At 44.1% G+C, this 17991-nt stretch overlaps 2 protein-coding genes across 6 annotated transcripts in view; one reads left to right on the top strand and one right to left on the bottom strand.

Annotated features, from left to right (window-relative positions):
* LOC121568951 (spidroin-1) overlaps nucleotides 1–12894 on the top strand; it is a 35598-nt gene extending 22704 nt beyond the window's left edge. Inside the window, exons 27-50 of one of the 5 annotated variants that reach the window (XM_045213476.1) lie at nucleotides 93–143; nucleotides 272–319; nucleotides 456–500; nucleotides 999–1043; nucleotides 1342–1386; nucleotides 1781–1831; nucleotides 1939–1995; nucleotides 4089–4145; nucleotides 4373–4423; nucleotides 4903–5376; nucleotides 5535–5588; nucleotides 5837–5899; nucleotides 6205–6243; nucleotides 8164–8214; nucleotides 8330–8401; nucleotides 8928–8969; nucleotides 9966–10121; nucleotides 10486–10545; nucleotides 10693–10773; nucleotides 10936–11019; nucleotides 11211–11243; nucleotides 11474–11524; nucleotides 11997–12068; nucleotides 12464–12894. In XM_045213476.1, coding sequence (XP_045069411.1) covers nucleotides 93–143; nucleotides 272–319; nucleotides 456–500; nucleotides 999–1043; nucleotides 1342–1386; nucleotides 1781–1831; nucleotides 1939–1995; nucleotides 4089–4145; nucleotides 4373–4423; nucleotides 4903–5376; nucleotides 5535–5588; nucleotides 5837–5899; nucleotides 6205–6243; nucleotides 8164–8214; nucleotides 8330–8401; nucleotides 8928–8969; nucleotides 9966–10121; nucleotides 10486–10545; nucleotides 10693–10773; nucleotides 10936–11019; nucleotides 11211–11243; nucleotides 11474–11524; nucleotides 11997–12068; nucleotides 12464–12468 — 1787 coding nt within the window. In that variant the 3' untranslated portion in view covers nucleotides 12469–12894. The remainder of the gene's footprint in view (nucleotides 1–92; nucleotides 144–271; nucleotides 320–455; nucleotides 501–998; nucleotides 1044–1341; nucleotides 1387–1780; nucleotides 1832–1938; nucleotides 1996–4088; nucleotides 4146–4372; nucleotides 4424–4902; nucleotides 5377–5534; nucleotides 5589–5836; nucleotides 5900–6204; nucleotides 6244–8163; nucleotides 8215–8329; nucleotides 8402–8927; nucleotides 8970–9965; nucleotides 10122–10485; nucleotides 10546–10692; nucleotides 10774–10935; nucleotides 11020–11210; nucleotides 11244–11473; nucleotides 11525–11996; nucleotides 12069–12463) is intronic. The other 4 variants (XM_045213472.1, XM_045213474.1, XM_045213473.1 and 1 more) reach the window with 4 other exon arrangements.
* Nucleotides 12895–13587: 693 nt separating this feature from the next.
* Nucleotides 13588–16964, bottom strand: LOC121570381 (perforin-1). The gene is made up of 5 exons (XM_041881841.2): nucleotides 16817–16964; nucleotides 15438–16025; nucleotides 15094–15232; nucleotides 14719–14936; nucleotides 13588–14557 (listed from the first exon to the last, which is right to left on the bottom strand). The coding sequence occupies exons 2-5, from the start codon at nucleotides 15968–15970 to the stop codon at nucleotides 13678–13680; spliced, it is 1770 nt and encodes a 589-aa protein (XP_041737775.1). The 5' UTR covers nucleotides 15971–16025; nucleotides 16817–16964; the 3' UTR covers nucleotides 13588–13677.
* Nucleotides 16965–17991: the final 1027 nt, after the last annotated feature.

Below are 17991 nucleotides of genomic sequence, written 5' to 3'. Positions count from 1 at the left end.
CTCTTATGATAAACTGCTACAGAACTTCTGATTATACAGAGCTAACTTGTGTTGAGTAACAAGTGTTCAGTAACAGTTGTTGTGGTCTCCAGGATATGGTCCAGGAGCTGGAGTTCCCAGTGATCAGGGAGCCAAAGGCAATGGTAAAACTCTGATAGCCTGTCTGTGTCGTGTCTGTCAGTCTTTGTGCGTCTCGTCTGTCTGTGTCAAGGGCAGCATGCATTGTGTTCTGTAAGCAGTGTTGAGTAATAACTGTTGTTGTGGTCTCCAGGATATGGTCCAGGAGCTGAAGTTCTCAATGGTGGTGCTAAAAGCAATGGTAATGCCAATTTAAATCACTGGGTTTAAGTTACTAGATTGCACTCATTTTCATAACCTACAAAACCTTAGATAATAAAATCTACAGCGCGACCTTGCTTTGACCCGTGTTAAGTAACAGTTATTGTGTTCTCCAGGATATGGTCCAGGAGCTGGAGCACTCAACAGTGGTAAAAGCAATGGTAAAGCTCTACTGTATCTGAGTGTTACAGTCTCTCGATCTCTCTTTCTCTGTCACTCTCATATGATAAGCTACAGAACTTGTGACTATAAGTCTTACTTAGCTTGTTGAGTAACCAGTGTTCAGTGTCAGTTGTTGTGGTCTCCAGGATATGGTCCAGGAGCTGGAGTTCCTACTGGGCTTGGTGCTATAAATGGTAGACTTCTGCTACCCTGGGGTTGTTTCTGTTTCCCTGTCTATTCTTCATCAGTGATGATCCGCACACTGTTCTGCATGCTGGATGGCACTGCCACTACAACAATTATGTCTTTGTCAGCTTTACATTTAAGACCATATTGGAAGTAAGTCTCGCTTTAAATGGAAGTAAGTCTCGCTTTAACACGACAGACTTATTGAATGCCTGTAACTGTTCTGGAAAGGACGTAACGGAGCCATCCAATGGTCAACTGTAAACAGTGTTGAGCAAGTAGTGTAAAGTAATCACTATTGTGATCTCTAGGATATGGCCCAGGAGTTCAGGAACCCAGTGGTGCCAAAAGCAATGGTAAACCTCTGATACCCTGTCTGTGTCACAGTCTGTCTCTATGTCTCTTTCTGTATCGAAGTGGAGCTCCTTTGACTGTATGTTGCATGCTATTTAGAACTATCTTTAAAAATATATTTTTGGTGACATGACATTTGCTGACATCCTCCCAAATACTAGTCAGCTAGTCTCTGTGATATTTGTTGTGCATGGCTAAGAATCTATGTGTTGAATTACTAGGATAAAGAACAGCGTGTGTTGTAGGAATGCAAATGGTTTTGAATAATCAGTGGTTAGTAACACTTGTTGTGGTCTCTAGGATATGGTCCAGGAGCTGGAGTTCTCAATGGTGGTAAAAGCAATGGTAAGCCTCTTTCTCAGTCTCTGTAATGTCACTGTGTCTGGGCACCACCCAGTGAGGGTTGGACACAGGGAGAGGTACTGTTTAAAGTGGGCCCCCTGTTAGGACAATGACACAGTAGGAGGAGACAGGACGATATGTTTCTTATTTTAAACCACTCTCTGGGTGGTGTTGTTTTTCATGGTCCTTCGAGCCGAACACGTAATATATAATAATATATGTCATTTAGCAGACACTTTTATCCAAAGCGACTTCCAGTTATGCATGCATACATTTTACGTATGGGTGGCCCCAACGGGAATCGAGCCCACAACCCTTGGTGTTGCAAGCGCTATAACAGAGGGACGCTGTTTCTATTATGATAAGCTAAAGAGCTAACTTGTTTTGTGGTCTCCAGGATATGGTCCAGGCGCTGGAGTTCCCAGTGATCAGGGAGCCAAAGGCTATGGTAAACCTCTGTTACCGTGTCTGTGTCTGTCCCTTTTTTCTATTTTCCCTTGTGGTTGTAATATTGTGTAGGTAGCGCTGTCGAGTAACATTTGTTGTGGTCTCTAGGATATGGTCCAGGAGTGGGAGAGCCCAATGGACAGGGTGCTAAAGCAACCAAAACTGGTAACCCCATACAATCTAGCTGTCTGTGTGTTATGTCCACCTGCATGTGCCAATCACTGTCATTTGTAGCAATCACTTTGTGTCAATGGCTACAGTGCCTTTGGAAAGTATTCAGACCCCTTTACTTTTTCCACATTTTGTTACGTTGCAGCTTTATTCTAAAATGGATTTTAAAAAAGAATAATCCTCAGCAATCTACACACAATACCCCATACTGACAAAGCGAGAACAGGTTGTAAGACATTTTTGCAAATGTATAAAAAAATAAAAAATAAATAAAAACTTATTCAGACCCTTTGCTATGAGACTCGAAATTGAGTTTAGTTGCATCCTGTTTCCATTGATCATCCTTGAGATGTTTCTACAACTTGATTGGAGTCCATCTGTGGTAAATTCAATTGATTGGACATGGTTTGGAAAGGCACACACCTGTCTATATAAGGTCCCACAGTTGACTGTGCATGTCAGAGCAAAAACCAAGCCATGAGGTCGAAGGAATTGTCTGTAGAGCGCCAAGACAGGATTGTGTCGAGGCACAGATCTGGGGAAGGGTACCAAAAAATGTCTGAAGCATTGAAGGTCCCCAAGAACACAGTGGCCTCCATCATTCTTAAATGGAAGAAGTTTGGAACCACCAAGACTCTTCCTAGAGCTGGCCGCCCGGCCAAACTGAGCAATCGGTGGAGAAGGGCCTTGGTCAGGGAGGTGACCAAGAACCCGATGGTCACTCTGACAGAGCTCCAGAGTTCCCTGAAGAAGGACAACCATCACTGCAGCACTCCACCAATCAGGCCTTTATGGTAGAGTGGCCAGACGGAAGCCACTCCTCAGTAAAAGGCACATGACAGCCTGCTTGGAGTTTGCCAAAAGGCACCTAAAGACTCTCAGACCATGAGAAACAAGATTCTCTGGTCTGATGAAACCAAGATTGAACTCTTTGGCCTGAATGCCAAGCGTCAAACCTGGCACCATCCCTACGGTGAAGCATGGTGGTGGCAGGATCATGCTGTGGGGATGTTTTTCAGCGGCAGGGACTGGGAGACTAGTCAGGATCGAGGGACAGATGAATGGAGCAAAGTCAGAGAGATTCTTGATGAAAACCTGCTCCAGAGCGCTCAGGACCTCAGACTGGGGCAAAGGTTCACCTTCCAACAGGACAACAACCCTAAGCACACAGCCAAGACAACACAGGAGTGGCTTCAGGACAAGTCTCTGAATGTCCTTGAGTGGCCCAGCCAGAGCCCGGACTTGAACCCGATCTAACATCTCTGGAGAGACCTGAAAATAGCTGTGCAGCAACGCTCCCCATCCAACCTGACAGAGCTTGAGAGGATCTGCAGGGAAGAATGGGAGAAACTCCCCAAATACAGGTGTGCCAAGCTTGTAGCGTCATACCCAAGAAGACTCGATGCTGTAATCGCTGCCAAAGGTGCTTTAACAAAGTACTGAGTAAAGGGTCTGAATACTTACGTAAATGTGATATTTCCGGGGGGTTTTAATTTATAAATTAGCAAATTTTTCTAAAAACCTGTTTTTGCTTTGTCATTATAAGATATTGTGGGTAGATTGATGAGGGAAAAGAACGATTTAATCAATTTTTAAATAAGTCTGTAACGTAACAAAATGTGGAGAAAGTCAAGGGGTCTGAATACTTTCCGAAAGCACTGTATATGATAATACCCTCTATGAATGATGCACCGGTCTTGTTGGCTCTATGTTTGTGTTTTGTTAAGCACACTGGAAGCAATTCACTTTTGATTAATTGCTTTAGGGATGGTTGACTTGAAATTAGAAATATTTTCACTGTGGCTTGGATTTGTGTAAACATATCTTTCTGTCTGGTCACAGTTATGTGGTAAGCATGGATGTTGTGTGTCACAGGCTACGGCCTAATCACAGTGATATGTAATGTGCATGGATGTTGTGCTCCGCAGGCTAGGAGCCAATAGCAGTATTGTGGGATGAGTGCTTGATGTATGTGTTCCTCAACAGGTACCAGGGTCAATCACAGTGTGATGAGTTTAGGGATCGTGTCCCACAGTCTCAAGTCAATCGCAGGGTTTTGTGCTGAGCTTTGTTGACTTATTCCACAGGCTACGGTGCTGGAGCAGGCAGCTATCCTGGGGCAGGGAACAATGGCTATGGAGCAGGTAATGGAACTGACACTGACAGACAAAAACCTAACCAACATCTTCTCTCCTTTCAATGTATGGCTCACTATTCTGTGGTATAAATAAAATAATTGGAAACATTACTAAATCTGGCACAGGTTCCATGTTACCTCTTCACAGTACATTCTAATGCATGTTAGGTGATGTAATTGAAATTCACTTAAAAGTAGATGATAGCTTGAGTAATGAATGCACCTATGCTACAGGTCTTGGACAAGGAGGATACCCCCAGAATGGAGCAGGCAAAGCTCCAGGCGGTGTGACTTCTACTTTTTCGCTTTGTCTTTCTATTTCTGTCTCTCTTTATATATCTCTGTCTCTCTTTATATCTCTGTCTCTCTTTATATATCTCTGTCTCTCTTTATATATCACTGTCTCTCTTTATATATCTCTGTCTCTCTTAATATATCTCTGTCTCTCTTTATATATCTCTGTCTCTCTTTATATCTCTGTCTCTCTTTATATATCTCTGTCTCTCTTTATATATCTCTGTCTCTCTTTATATATCTCTGTCTCTCTTAATATATCTCTGTCTCTCTTTATATATCTCTGTCTCTCTTTATATATCTCTGTCTCTCTTTATATATCTCTGTCTCTCTTTATATATCTCTGTCTCTCTTTATATATCTCTGTCTCTCTTTATATATCTCTGTCTCTCTTTATATATCTCTGTCTCTTCTACTTTTTCTATCTTAATCCATTTTGCCCTCTTTCTCGCTCTTGCTCTCAATCTCAGGTGCCAGTCTGGGACAGGGAGGATACCCTCAGGGAGGAGCAGGAGGATACCCTCAGGGAGGAGCAGGAGGATACCCACAGGGTGGAGCAGGGGGATACCCACAGGGTGGAGCAGGGGGATACCCACAGGGAGGACCAGGAGGATACCCCCAGGGAGGAGCAGGAGGATACCCACAGGGTGGAGCAGGGGGATACCCACAGGGAGGACCAGGAGGATACCCACAGGGAGGAGCAGGGGGATACCCACAGGGAGGACCAGGAGGATACCCCCAGGGAGGAGCAGGAGGATACCCCCAGGGAGGAGCAGGAGGATACCCCCAGGGAGGAGCAGGAGGATACCCACAGGGAGGAGCAGGAGGATACCCCCAGGGAGGAGCAGGAGGATACCCCCAGGGTGGAGCAGGAGGATACCCCCAGGGAGGAGCAGGAGGATACCCCCAGGGTGGAGTAGGAAAACCAGGCAAAGCTGGTGGTGGTGAGGCTTTTACTTTGTCAATGTTTTTCTCTTTATTTCTCTCTCACTCTCTTTCTATTCTCTCTCTCTCTCTCTCTCTCTCTCTCTCTCTCTCTTTCTAATATCTTTTTTCTCTCACTCTCATTTGCCCTCTTCCTCACTCTTGCTCTCTCTCTCAGGTGCTAATCTGGGACAGGGAGGATACCCCCAGGGTGGAGCAGGAAAATCAGCGGGTAAGGCCAATTAATTATCACACTTTAGCTCTCTCTTTTTCTAATTTTCTAATTTTCTCTCTTTCCCACCTTTAATTTTCTCTCTCATTTCCATTTGCCATCTTCTTCACTCGATTTTGATCTCAGGTGCCAATCTCCCCCTCTCTCTTTTCTCTACCCCTCTCTTTTTTCTCTTTATTAAATATCCCACAGTACTCTCTCTATGAATGATGTGCTGTGCTCTAATGTTTTTTTATTTGTCACCACAGGTTATGGTGATCAAATGGGAGGAGCATACCCCGGGGCTGGAGCGGGCAACGGCTATGGGAATGGTGAGTCAGCATGCTTCCCCTTGTCAAATTCCTTTAAGGTCAAATGGCTTAAAATATAACTACAGTTAGAGGACACTGTAGACTGAAGTATAGAGCTGAGGCATTGACGATGAAATATGAGATTCAACAGATATGTTGGGAATGACTGAGGATTACAGTAGCAGGGTGAAACATAGCTGCCTCTCTAGAGCCGGAAGACAACTGCACCAAGGTTGTCACTGAGGAGTGATCTTAAATTAGAGAAGGCAGATCCTCAGGGTCTGTGCCACCAGGAAGTGACCTCGACTTCCTTTGTCCTCATGCAGGTGGAGGCCCAGCTGGGGGGGCCAATGCAGTGCCTGCAGGTATTTGGTGTCGGCATGTGTCTCTGTCTATCTGTCTGTCTGTGCATTTCATGCACCTGTCCTTCTCTATCTGTTAAACTTTCTACCCCCTGTACAGTAAGTACTGTTGTGGAAAACTTCTGCCATAACATTACACAAGCCCACGCTAAAGCCAGAGGAGTTGGAAAGCTGCATGCAGTGTTTTGGGGACTGTAATGCTTGAGACTAAATGCCAGAGCTGGCGCTTTCAAGGAGCAGGACACTAATCCGGATGCTTATAAGAAATCGCGCTATGCCCTCAGATGAACCATCAAACAGGCAAAGTGTCAATACAGGACTAAGATTGAATCCTACTACACCGGCTCTGATGCTCGTCGGATGTGGCAGGGCTTGCAAACTATTACGGACTACAAAGGGAAACCCAGCTGCAAGCTGCCCAGTGACACAAGCCTACCAGACGAGCTAAATGCCTTTTTATGCTCGCTTCGAGGCAAGCAACACTGAAGCATGCATGTGAGCACCAGCTGTTCCGGACGACTGTGTGATCACGCTATTCGTAGCCGATGTGAGCAAGACCTTTAGACAGGTCAACATTCACAAGGCCGCGGGGCCAGACGGATTACCAGGACGTGTACTCAGAGCATGCGCAGATCAACTGGCAAGTGTCTTCACTGACATTTTCAAGCTCTCCCTGACCGGGTCTGTAATACCTACATGTTTCAAGCAGACCACCATAGTCCCTGTGCCCAAGAAAGCGAAGGTAACCTGCCTAAATGACTACCGCCCCGTAGCACTCACATTAGTAGCCATGAAGTGCTTTGAAAGGCTGGTCATGGCTCACATCAACACCATCATCCCGGAAACCCTAGACCCACTCAAATTTGCATACCGCCCAAACAGATCCACAGATGACACAATCTCAATCGCACTCCACACTGCCCTTTCCCACCTGGACAAAAGGAACACCTATGTGAGAATGCTGTTCATTGACTACAGCTCAGTGTTTAACACCATAGTGCCCACAAAGCTCATCACTAAGCTAAGGACCCTGGAACTAAACACCTCCCTCTGCAACTGGATCCTGGACTTCCTGCATGCTTCCTGCGTGCGTGCTTAGTCCCCTCCTGTACTCCCTGTTCACCCACGACTGCGTGGCCAAGCACGACTCCAACGCCTTCATTAAGTTTGCTGACGACACAACAGTGGTAGGCCTGATCACCGACAACGATGAGACAGCCTATAGGGAGGAGGTCAGAGACCTGGCAGTGTGGTGCCAGGACAACAACCTCTCCCTCAATGTGAGCAAGACAAAAGGAGCTGATAGTGGATTACAGGAAAAGGAGGGACGAACACGCCCCCATTAACATCGACGGGGCTGTAGTGGAGAGGGTCGAGAGTTTCAAGTTCCTTGGTGTCACCAACGAACTATCATGGTCCAAACACACCAAATAGTCGTGAAAAGTGCACAACAACACATTTTCCACCTCAGGAGACTGAAAAGATTTGGCATGGGTCCCCAGATCCTCAAAAAGTTTTACAGCTGCACCATCGAGAGCATCCTGACCGGTTGCATCACCGCCTGGTATGGCAACTGCTTGGCATCCGACCGTAAGGCGCTACAGAGGGTAGTGTGTACGGCCCAGTACATCTCTGGGACAAGCTTCCTGCCATTCAGGACCTATATACTAGGCAGTGTCAGAGGAAGGCCCAGAAAATTGTAAAAGACTCCAGTCACCCAAGTCATAGACTGTTCTCTCTGCTACCGCACGGCAGCTCTTTTTAATTATATTTCTTGAACTGCATTGTTGGTTAAGGGCTTGTAAGTAAGCATTTCACGGTAAGGTCTACATCTGTTGTATTCGGCGCATGTGACAAATAACATTTGATTTGAAATGTGTGCTTTCTTGTGAAGGTTTTTAACGTGCCCCCTCCTCTCCACAGGCTATGGCAATGGCTACGGTGCTGGTGCTGGAGGCAATGGTTATGGAGCCGGTAGGTCTCATCATCTATAGCCAACCAACTAACATCTGTGGGTGGCTGACCAACTACTAACCCGCTCACATACAGACATAATTATAATTGATTGATGATTATAATTATGTTTCAGGGATTGGGTACCCAACAGTGTTAGCGGATGGTGCTGCTGGGCTGGGAGGCAAGGCAGGCAAGGGAGCAGGAGGTAACCATTCATAACCAGTAATAACTCATAATAACTCAATCAGGTAATTACTTTATTCTATGGAAATATGACTCTCTCTCAGTAAGATGAGGAAGGTCATTAACACTTTCTATGAGGTATATATACAAATAATGTGTTATAGTGCATTATAACACTTGCTATAAGCTGTCATTACAACTCATGAGTAGTTATAACATCCCAACTTAGGATCTTACTTAGGCCTACTCGAAACAAATAAAAATCTTTCAAAGTCTGCATTGAGTGAGGTAAGAGGGAAGTACATTTATTTGGCAGGTCATAATCATATAACATGCAATGTGTAATGTAACAGTGTGGACGCTAGGTGTAGCAATTGTCTCCCATTTGGAAATAACTATTGACCATGCCAATGTTCTGCCAACCATGTTTTATCTCCTATAATTTTGTTTTATGAGGGGTTTTATTCATCCCTTTAGGGGACCTCTATCTAACCACTGAGTTAACCGCCCAGGGGTTCATCATTTGTTTTAATCCTCTGCTATTCTAGGTCTTGGCGCAGGAGGATATCCACAGGGACAGGAGCAATATGGTGAGGAAGTCACCCTGAGATGGAAGAGGAGGGATCAAGAAGTGGATATTTTCCCTATAATGTCCTGTCTTGAAAATATAGAGGGCATCAACAAGCAGGATGTACACATGGAAGGAGAATAACTTTCACCCTAATTAATGTCACTAATCACATCACACTCCAAAATGTGCATGCTACTAACGAAAGTAATTGTCACGTTCGCTTACAGACGGGTCAGACCAAGGCGCAGCTTGATATGCATACATGTTTATTTAAAGGAATAAACAACCGACAAAACAACAAAACGAACCGTGAAGTCCAAGGCAGCACAACACAACATACCTTAACTGGAACAAGATCCCCCAACCCACTAGTGCCAACAGGCTACCTAAGTATGGTCCCCAATCAGAGACAACGAGCTACAGCTGCCTCTGATTGGGAACCACCCTGGCCAACATAGATCTAAACGATCTAGAAACTAAACATAGAAAACACAACATAGAAACTACACACCCTGGCTCAACATTTAAGAGTCCCCAGAGCCAGGGCGTGACAGTAATGAAACACTCCCTGGACATATCACTGTGTAATACCTAATCACTCACCCAAAACACTCCGAATTACCATCGGGAATGACCATCTGAAACATACCTGATCAATTAATCCATAATCATGTAATAATCCATAAACGTGCAGTATATGGATGACCCCTTTAACCATACAATTATGTTTGTAAAACATCTGTTTCAGGAATGCCAACGTATCAAAATATGCATGTTCAGCACATCATTCATTACATCATCTGGATGATTACATCTAAATATATCTTCATTCTAAATTCAATGATACATAGCGAAATAGTCTCTCCATTTTATGATTTCCTTCAGACAATCATACATTCTGTGTTCCACTTCTCATCTGACATACTGTCTATACTCACTCTGATCATCTCTGTGTAATCCATCTCTGTTTAACTCGCATGCCTCCTCCTTCATGCAGTACCCTGTGTGTCTGTAGGGGGTGCTGGCTCTGGTCCTGGTGGTGCTCTGCCCTATGGGGGCCAGCCTGTGGTCCCCGCTGGGCTGGGGCCTGATGGTGGGAAGTCGGACGGGTACGGCCCGGGTCCCTACAGGGTTGCTCAGCCTATGGGGCTGGGGCCTGATACTGGCCTGGGTAAATACACACTAAAGAGAGAGGAGGTGAACAAAGGAAGAAGAAGAGAAAATAGAGGCAGAAAAAGGATAGAAAAAACAGAGTGGTCAGGAAAAATAAAGAGGTAGAGAGATGAAGAGAAGGATTAGACAAAGAAAAAAGCAAGTCCGTGATGAACACTGAAGCAGCAATAGAGGGTCTCAAAGGTCACTGTCAAAAACTCAAGGGTCACTGTCACAGGAAAGCCAGTAATCATTGTCATTTTACACATTTGCTTACAGTTGATGCCATAATTGAGTCATATGTTTTCCATGCTTTGATGTGGTCTGTGGGGTGGGAGGAGAGATGATGAGACTCTATAAGCAACCCTTGTGGTGTTCCACAGGGGGTGGAGTCGGTCAGCTTCCTTACAATGGAGCCCCAGTCAATACTGCTGGACTAGATGGTAAGAGCATTGTGACCCTGCTTATACAGTGTGGATGTGTGAGGGAAAATAAACTGTGTGTGTGTGTGGTTGTGAATGTTTATGTGAGGTCTTGTTATAACAGTATTAGACACAATTAAATACACTTTTTGCAATACATTCTCCCAGCAGGTGATGGAGGCTACCCTTATGGCGCTCAGCAACTGGGCCTTGGTGGTGGTGATGGAGGCAAATCCTTTAGCAAATATGGTGAGACTGGTAGTGTGTGTGTGTGTGAGAGAGAGAGCATAAGAAAGAGAAACAGAGATGTGTGTGTACTATCTTTTTATGTGTGTGAATATGTGCGTGTATGTGTGGTATTTTCTTTCTAAACCTGTCTTGGTTCTGCTGTCTCCGACTATCTCTCTAAAGGCAACGGTGGGTTGCCACTGGGTGCACAGCCTTATGGACCTGAGACTGGTGGTGTTGGTGGTGGGAAACCACCTTGCAAAAATGGTACATGTCTTTGTGTACATGTCTGTCTGTCCTATATGCATCGTCAGTCGCTATACGTGTGTTTGTGTGTCCGTCCGTCCGTCTGCTCATGTGGTATATATGTTTTTGTGTGTGTCTTTTGTAGTATGTCTGAATGTGTTTGTCGTTGTTCCTCCCATTTACATGTGTGTACTTGTCTCTTGTCATTTCAGGAAATGGAGGGGGCTATGGAGCGCAGCCAGCAGGTGATTAAACTCACACTCACACCCACAACCCCTACACTGCTTATCTTGGGAAATTATGTGTGTGGTAACTGCTTAAGGTGTGAATGCATGTGGTTGAGGAAGAGCACAAATTGTTCAGTGTTAGTCTGTTGTGCATGTTCTGTGCGTGTCTTGTAAATGTCCCTTATGTCAGTGTGTCCTGTCTGTGGTAACTATTGTTACGACTGTCATCTTGGCATGTGACTGCTTAGGCTATGGTCAAGGACAGCTGGGTGCAGGTCAGAGTGCCCCCTACAGTAACGATACGTTATATAGTCACATTCCCTGACTGCTCTCTTCTGTCAGAATAATCATATTAGTTCCTATCAGTGGAGGCTGGTGAGGGGAGAATGGCTCATAGTAATGGCTGGAATGGAGTAGATCCATTCCAGCCATTATCGTAATTATAGTATAGAGAAAGAGAGGGAGATTATTGGCTGGAATGGAGTGGACAGAATGGAATGAAATGTGTTGCATTCCATTCCATCGAATCCATTCCAGCCATTACTATGCTGTCCTCCCCTCACCAGCCTCCACTGGTTCCTACGTCTAACCAGGGATGTCCATTAACGCCGTTGCATTTTTGTTTGTTCTGTTTGGTTGTTTTGTTGTCTCCTGAACTAACAAAACCTAAAGCAAGGGTCCTCCAATGTGGAGATAGAAAATAACATTCAGATGTCATCTGTTTGCTAATCTACTGCTCCTCCTTTGTGTCTGACTTTGTGTCTCCTTCAGGAGCAGGAGGGAAGGAAAGCAAATATGGTGGTGGTGGACTAAATGGATTCTTTGGAAATGGAGGATACAAAGGTGTGTGGGTTGAGTATTTGTTACTAATTTATGGTTGTTACTGTGACTGAGCACATGAAGTCACCTTATTGCTCTCTTTAACCAGCTGCATCACTCAACATCATTTATTCTCATCCTCTCTCTCCCTCTCTCTCTCTCTCTCTCTCTCTCTCTCTCTCTCTCTCTCTCTCTCTCTCTCTCTCTCTCTCTCTCTCTCTCTCTCTCTCTCTCTCTGTGTCTCTCTCTGTGTCTCTCTCTCTCTCTCTCTCTCTCTCTGTCTCTCTGTCTCTCTCTCTCTCTGTCTCTCTGTCTCTCTCTCTCTCTCTCTCTCTCTCTCTCTCTCTCTCTCTCTCTCTCTCTCTCTCTCTCTCTCTCTCTCTCTCTCTCTCTCTCTCTCTCTCTCTCGCTCTCTCCAGGTTAAGTTAATCAGCTGAGGCCTTCTTGAAGTGAATATTTGTTCCATTCCATCATGTGTTCATTGTGATGTTTGTTGTTTGGTCTGTTGTTACTTTTATCCATTCCATTTTTATTCTGTATTTGTCAGTTTTTTCTTCATGGTCCCTGTCTTTTGTATTGTTGTGTGTGACTGTCCCCTCTCTTCCTCTATGCCCCCTGCCTGTTTTTGGAGATTGTGTTGCCAGTGTGTTTGTGTTCATATCCATTTCACACTAAAGGTCAGAAAGCAACCGTATAATGTCTGTCTGTCTCCTCATTCTTTTAACCTTGGTAAAAGTATGGTAAATGTACTGTACATGTAATGTGAGGGTTGAGTTTTAAGAATGAAGCTCTATGAGTTGAAATCAACACCAAATAAAATAAAATTCAAAGACATGTTCCCAAAACCTGACACCTGAATTCTTCTGAGATCATTATAAAGGGGGATATTCTCAGGGGCATTGTGATGGATATTACATACAGGAGATGTCATGTGTATGAAAAACGATTCCTTAGTACCTCAGTATGCTAGTGTTGTTTGTTCATGACATGGTACTTCTTATGTTACTGGGATGCTATTACTGACAATGTGTCCCCAAAGGCCTTCATTTTCTACACACGTTCCACAACAGAAATAGTTTTGTTGTTATATCAACGCGGCAGTACACTTCGTTCGTCTTTTGCATGGCGTCACCTAAACTTCATCCGTGCACAGGAAACCATAGCCCTTCCTCTCTCAAGTAAGGCAACAGTGCCTTCAAAACAACTGGTATCTCACTTAGACAAAACGAAACTAAATGCAACAATACATAACGTAAAAATACAACACCTAACATAAAAAGAAAAGACAGCTATGCACGTGCTCATCTTGCATCAACATGTACATATTGCCTGATATTGCCTAACTTCAGAGAACTTTGCATTTGAAACATAAAAGAGATCTCCCTGTGTGTGCTATAAGCATTTTATTTTGCATAAATTAACTCAATCATTCAGCAATTTTAACTTGAATGCAAGCTACCTTGTAAATAAACACAAACAAGTACAAAACAAGCAACTAATACTCAAAGATACAGTATAGAAAACAAAACACAATATACAAAACATTTTTCAACCAAAATATTTATTTTATTATTTTATTGAGAAGGTTGGAGAAATCTACCTGGGGTTTTGACATGGGTCACCATGCATACCTCTAAAATCTGCCACACTCTCTGCTCCCTGTACTGAGGCTCTTGTTGGCATGGAGATTGGGTCCGTCCACCAACACTCCCATACTCACCAGCATGTCCTTTGGAATGAGACGGGAGTGGCGAGACACATACACCTTCTCCAGGTGGGGATTCATAGGGGAGGGCACATAGTCCATACAGGAGGAGCCACCCAGACTGGGGGCACACACCGCCTCCCACTTGTAGAACATTTGGCCATGCTGGAGGTTGCAGAGATCCTCCTTCACCCCGGCTGTCAGCTCCTTCTCACATTCTCCTAACAGGTCGTCGTTCCATTTGTCGTCCTCGTCCCACACCTCAAATCTCAGCTTCTTACTGGTTGACAGATCCACGTTTCCTAGGTCATAGCTCATTGACCAGCTGGGGTTGTTGTTGTTGTAGATAACTGTAGTGCGTCCGATCGTCTGGCCTGCGAAAGCTACCTTCACGTAGCCGTCAGTGGCAGTGGTGTGGTCTCCCCACAAGTTGGCCCCTCTCTGAACAGTGATGACCACCCGCGCCAGGCCCTTGCGGGTGGGGCAGCAGTCGACGCTCACCCCGGGGTTGTTGTGGCAGCTGCAGACGCAGGAGTCTTTGTAGTCACTTTTGATGCCAGTTTGACAGGGTTCAGAACAGTTCTTCCACAAGGCCTTCTCCAGGATGTAGTCGCTGATGGCCTTGCGCAGGTGCTTCCGAGCTGGGTTGGTGGTGGGCAGCAACTCATGTAGAGATTCCAGCGAATAGGAGATGATGTCCGGATAGAGTGGTAGGGAGTTCAGCCATTCCTTGTAGGAGGAGGGATCTTTATCAGCAGAGAAGAGTAGTTCTGGTTCTGTGGTGTGGCCACCCTTCACCTCTGTGAACCTGTAGGGTGACAGAGGGGGAGAAGGTTTTTGTGAGGGGCAGTACACATTTCAGTAAGGGAGAGTATGTATTGATAAGTGTGAAGAGAGAGGGAGACAGAAATAAAGAAATTGTGTGAGGGGAATCTATATATGAATGAGCAGCAGACTATAATTCCCCACCTATCATTGAAGACACTGGAGAAGCTGGCCTTGCTCTCTGTCTTAGACTTATCCTCCTGACAGTGCTTGTACTCAGTCTTCAAGCTGTTGCCGTCACCCACACTGGCAGACGCCTCCACATCCAGACACATCTTCACCTCCTCTGCACTGAGACCCTGCAGGCTGGCCTGGCACTGCATAATACTGGTCACAGACTGCACCGTTCCACCCAGGCTCACCTACACAGGATGAGAGGGTAGAAAGTAATGAATGTTCCCAGAGGGATGCCAGTAAACTGCACATCTAGGGGCAAACATCTCTAATTTTGATCTTTAGTTTGTGTGCCTATTGCCTTGATGATTTACCACATTGATGTTGACCATCTCTCTCCCTCACCTTGGTAATGTAATGGGTGCCAAAGTTATCAATAAGCTTGTAATAACGTTGTTTGTTTTCTTGTTGATATATTTTGGGGAGATTCTTCACTGCTGTCTTGAATTCTCTGTGTAACTTGGGCTGGCCTGATACTCTATAGCTATTTGTGGAGAGAGAAAAGAGAGAGGGGGGTTAATGTTGTATGGATACAGACAAACACTCATAAAATGAAACGATCACAGAAATATACCAGACATGCAAAAATACACTTTTATTTACAATCCCCAAAGGAAACTGTGAGATGAGGTTTTACAGAGACACAAGGGTAAAATGAGCTCATGCTGTGTGGGCCACCTGATGTTTACCTGTAATACCCGCAGGACACACCGTGGCTTGTGAAACTGAACTTGTCACTCTTGGTTTTCTCCATGGAGTACTCAGCCAATTTGGAGTTGGTTCCAGCGAACATCATCTTCCCACTTTTTGATCCCTTCTCTAACTCTAGATTGACCTGCCAGTTATTCTCCACAGCAGAGCTGCTGGCGCTGACGAGAGACTCACTGGAGCGATGGAGTTTACTGGACACTTTCATACTACACTGGTGGTTTGGTCTCCAATCCACCACGGCCAAAGGAAGCCTCTGTTTTTTCCCTTCCAGATAGGGATTCTTACAGAGGGTGCATGTCTTGTCTTTGCGTTTCCACACATTCATGTCAATGACAAAGGCTCCTTTGCGTTTCATTTTGGTGATGTCGAAGCCTTCCCCTGCTAGGTTGGTTCCAGGAGCAAATTCTGCCTCTTTGCACTCATTGGCTGAGCCGATGGTGCATGATTGGCAACTGGGACGAGGTAGGGACAACATGAGCACTGCCCAGAGGCATACTATCAATAAGGACATCCTGGATGAGGTGAGAAGTTGTTTGGGACGGGCAGCTGCAAGTCACAGTTTCATGCTGAAAAAAACAAAAATAAATTATTTGTGAATTAGAGGGTAATTATTGTAATGAAGTAAACAATTATTGATAACCAAGATATAACATAACTTATTTCAAGTCAGCATGCAAACGTAACCTATAGGCCATAGCATAAGCTAACACATATTGTTCATCTACCCACATGTTTACCCATATTTTACACAAACGTATGAAAACTTGATGCTAGTGTACATGGAACTTAGACATAAATATACCCAATTTACATAATGGTTATTGTTGAATTCAAGTTCCATGTCATCATATTAATTCCCTGAATTGAATCCTCAATGGAAATGAGTCATGAAATACATAATATGGTATAAGCAAAACATTTGCATAAACTCAATCTTGTTCTGTCTCATCCCACTTGTTATCTATCCATTTCAAATGCCACTCTCTTATTGACTGTACAGTTTGTTGTTCAATTTCTCTTTCTTTTGTTATCCGTTGTGGTAGTACAGGGTCCCCTGTAGCTCAGTTGGTAGAGCAAGGCGCTTGCAACACCAGGGTTGTGGGTTAGTTTCCCACGGGGGGCCAGCATGAAAATGTATGCACTCACTAACTGTAAGTCGCTCTGGATAAGAGCTTCTGCTAAATGACTAAATTGTAGTACATGTGTTACTGCAGCCTACTATTAAAGTCAAATCAAATTATTAGAATATGTGTACTCAAAAATATTATTTTAGTCCATATTCATATAAATATTTGTGTAAGTTTACTTTCTATAAAAATGTTGCAAACCAAACAAAATATACAGCATTAAAACTCACCTTTGACCAGTCTGTCCAATATGTGATGGATGTGAGAGTGAGAGGCTGGGGCAATAATGTACCGTATTAAAGTTCCTTTGTGATATAGGAAAAAGTGTGTTCATACTCAAATAGGGGATGAGCAAATGGAGGGTTGAGGTGATGTTGGTCTTGGTATAGACGATGCAAAAGAGTGTCTGGTGCAGAATAGAACTTTTAGTGGTTTCAGAGAGCGAGAATTGAGCGGAAGAGGGGTTGGGGTGGTGGTCTGGTCTGCTGCTCAGCGGAAAAATACAACAGTGGTCTTCCAGTTAAATGATAATCATATCTGCCTTCATCTGTCAGACCTATTACTTTGTCATTTCTCTGAAGTGGTGGTGTGGGTTGAGAATATGAAACTGTTGAGAACATATGATAGCCTACTAGGTCTAGGAAACCCTGGGTGATGTGATATAAGAAGGAATTTACTTTCTCAATTATATAACTGCTAATTCAATATAACAAGCTACATGTATGTTCTGAAATATAGACCAACTATAATTAGGTTGTTGCTGTAGAAGAGGCAGAGCAATATGAGCCGGCCATGGATAACTGACTGAAGGAAGAATGTTTTTTTTAGATCAATAAAGTTGTTTTATTTTTCAATATGACATTACACCATTACGCTAATAACAACAAAAACATAACACACAATAAGACCGTAAACAAGACAACACCCTTCAAACATATATCAGTGAACAACAAGTAAATAAAAAGGAAAGGTAAAGATAAAAAACACCCATTATACATACATTTGTACTAATTTATATACCCCAGCTTCTCACCCACACGTCCAGCCCCTTATATATACTGAACAAAAATATAAACACAACATGTAAAATGTTGGTCCCATGTTTCAAAGATCCCAGAAATGTTCCATACGCACAAAAAGCTTATTTCTCTCAAGTTTGGGCACAAATTTGTTTACATCCCTGTTAGTGAGCATTCGTTTGCCAAGATAATCCATCCACCTGACAGATGTGGCATATCAAGAAGCTGATTAAACAGCATGATCATTACACAGGTGCACCTTGTGCTGGGGCAATAAAAGGCCACTCTAAATGTGCAGTTTTGTCACACAACACAATGCCACAAATATCTCAAGTTTTGAGGGAGCGTGCAATTGGCATGCTGACTGCAGGAATGTCCACCAGAGC

Source organism: Coregonus clupeaformis, unplaced genomic scaffold, assembly GCF_020615455.1.
Source record: "Coregonus clupeaformis isolate EN_2021a unplaced genomic scaffold, ASM2061545v1 scaf0112, whole genome shotgun sequence".
NCBI lineage: Eukaryota > Metazoa > Chordata > Actinopteri > Salmoniformes > Salmonidae > Coregonus > Coregonus clupeaformis.
This window is presented reverse-complemented; position numbering and strand designations above follow the sequence as displayed.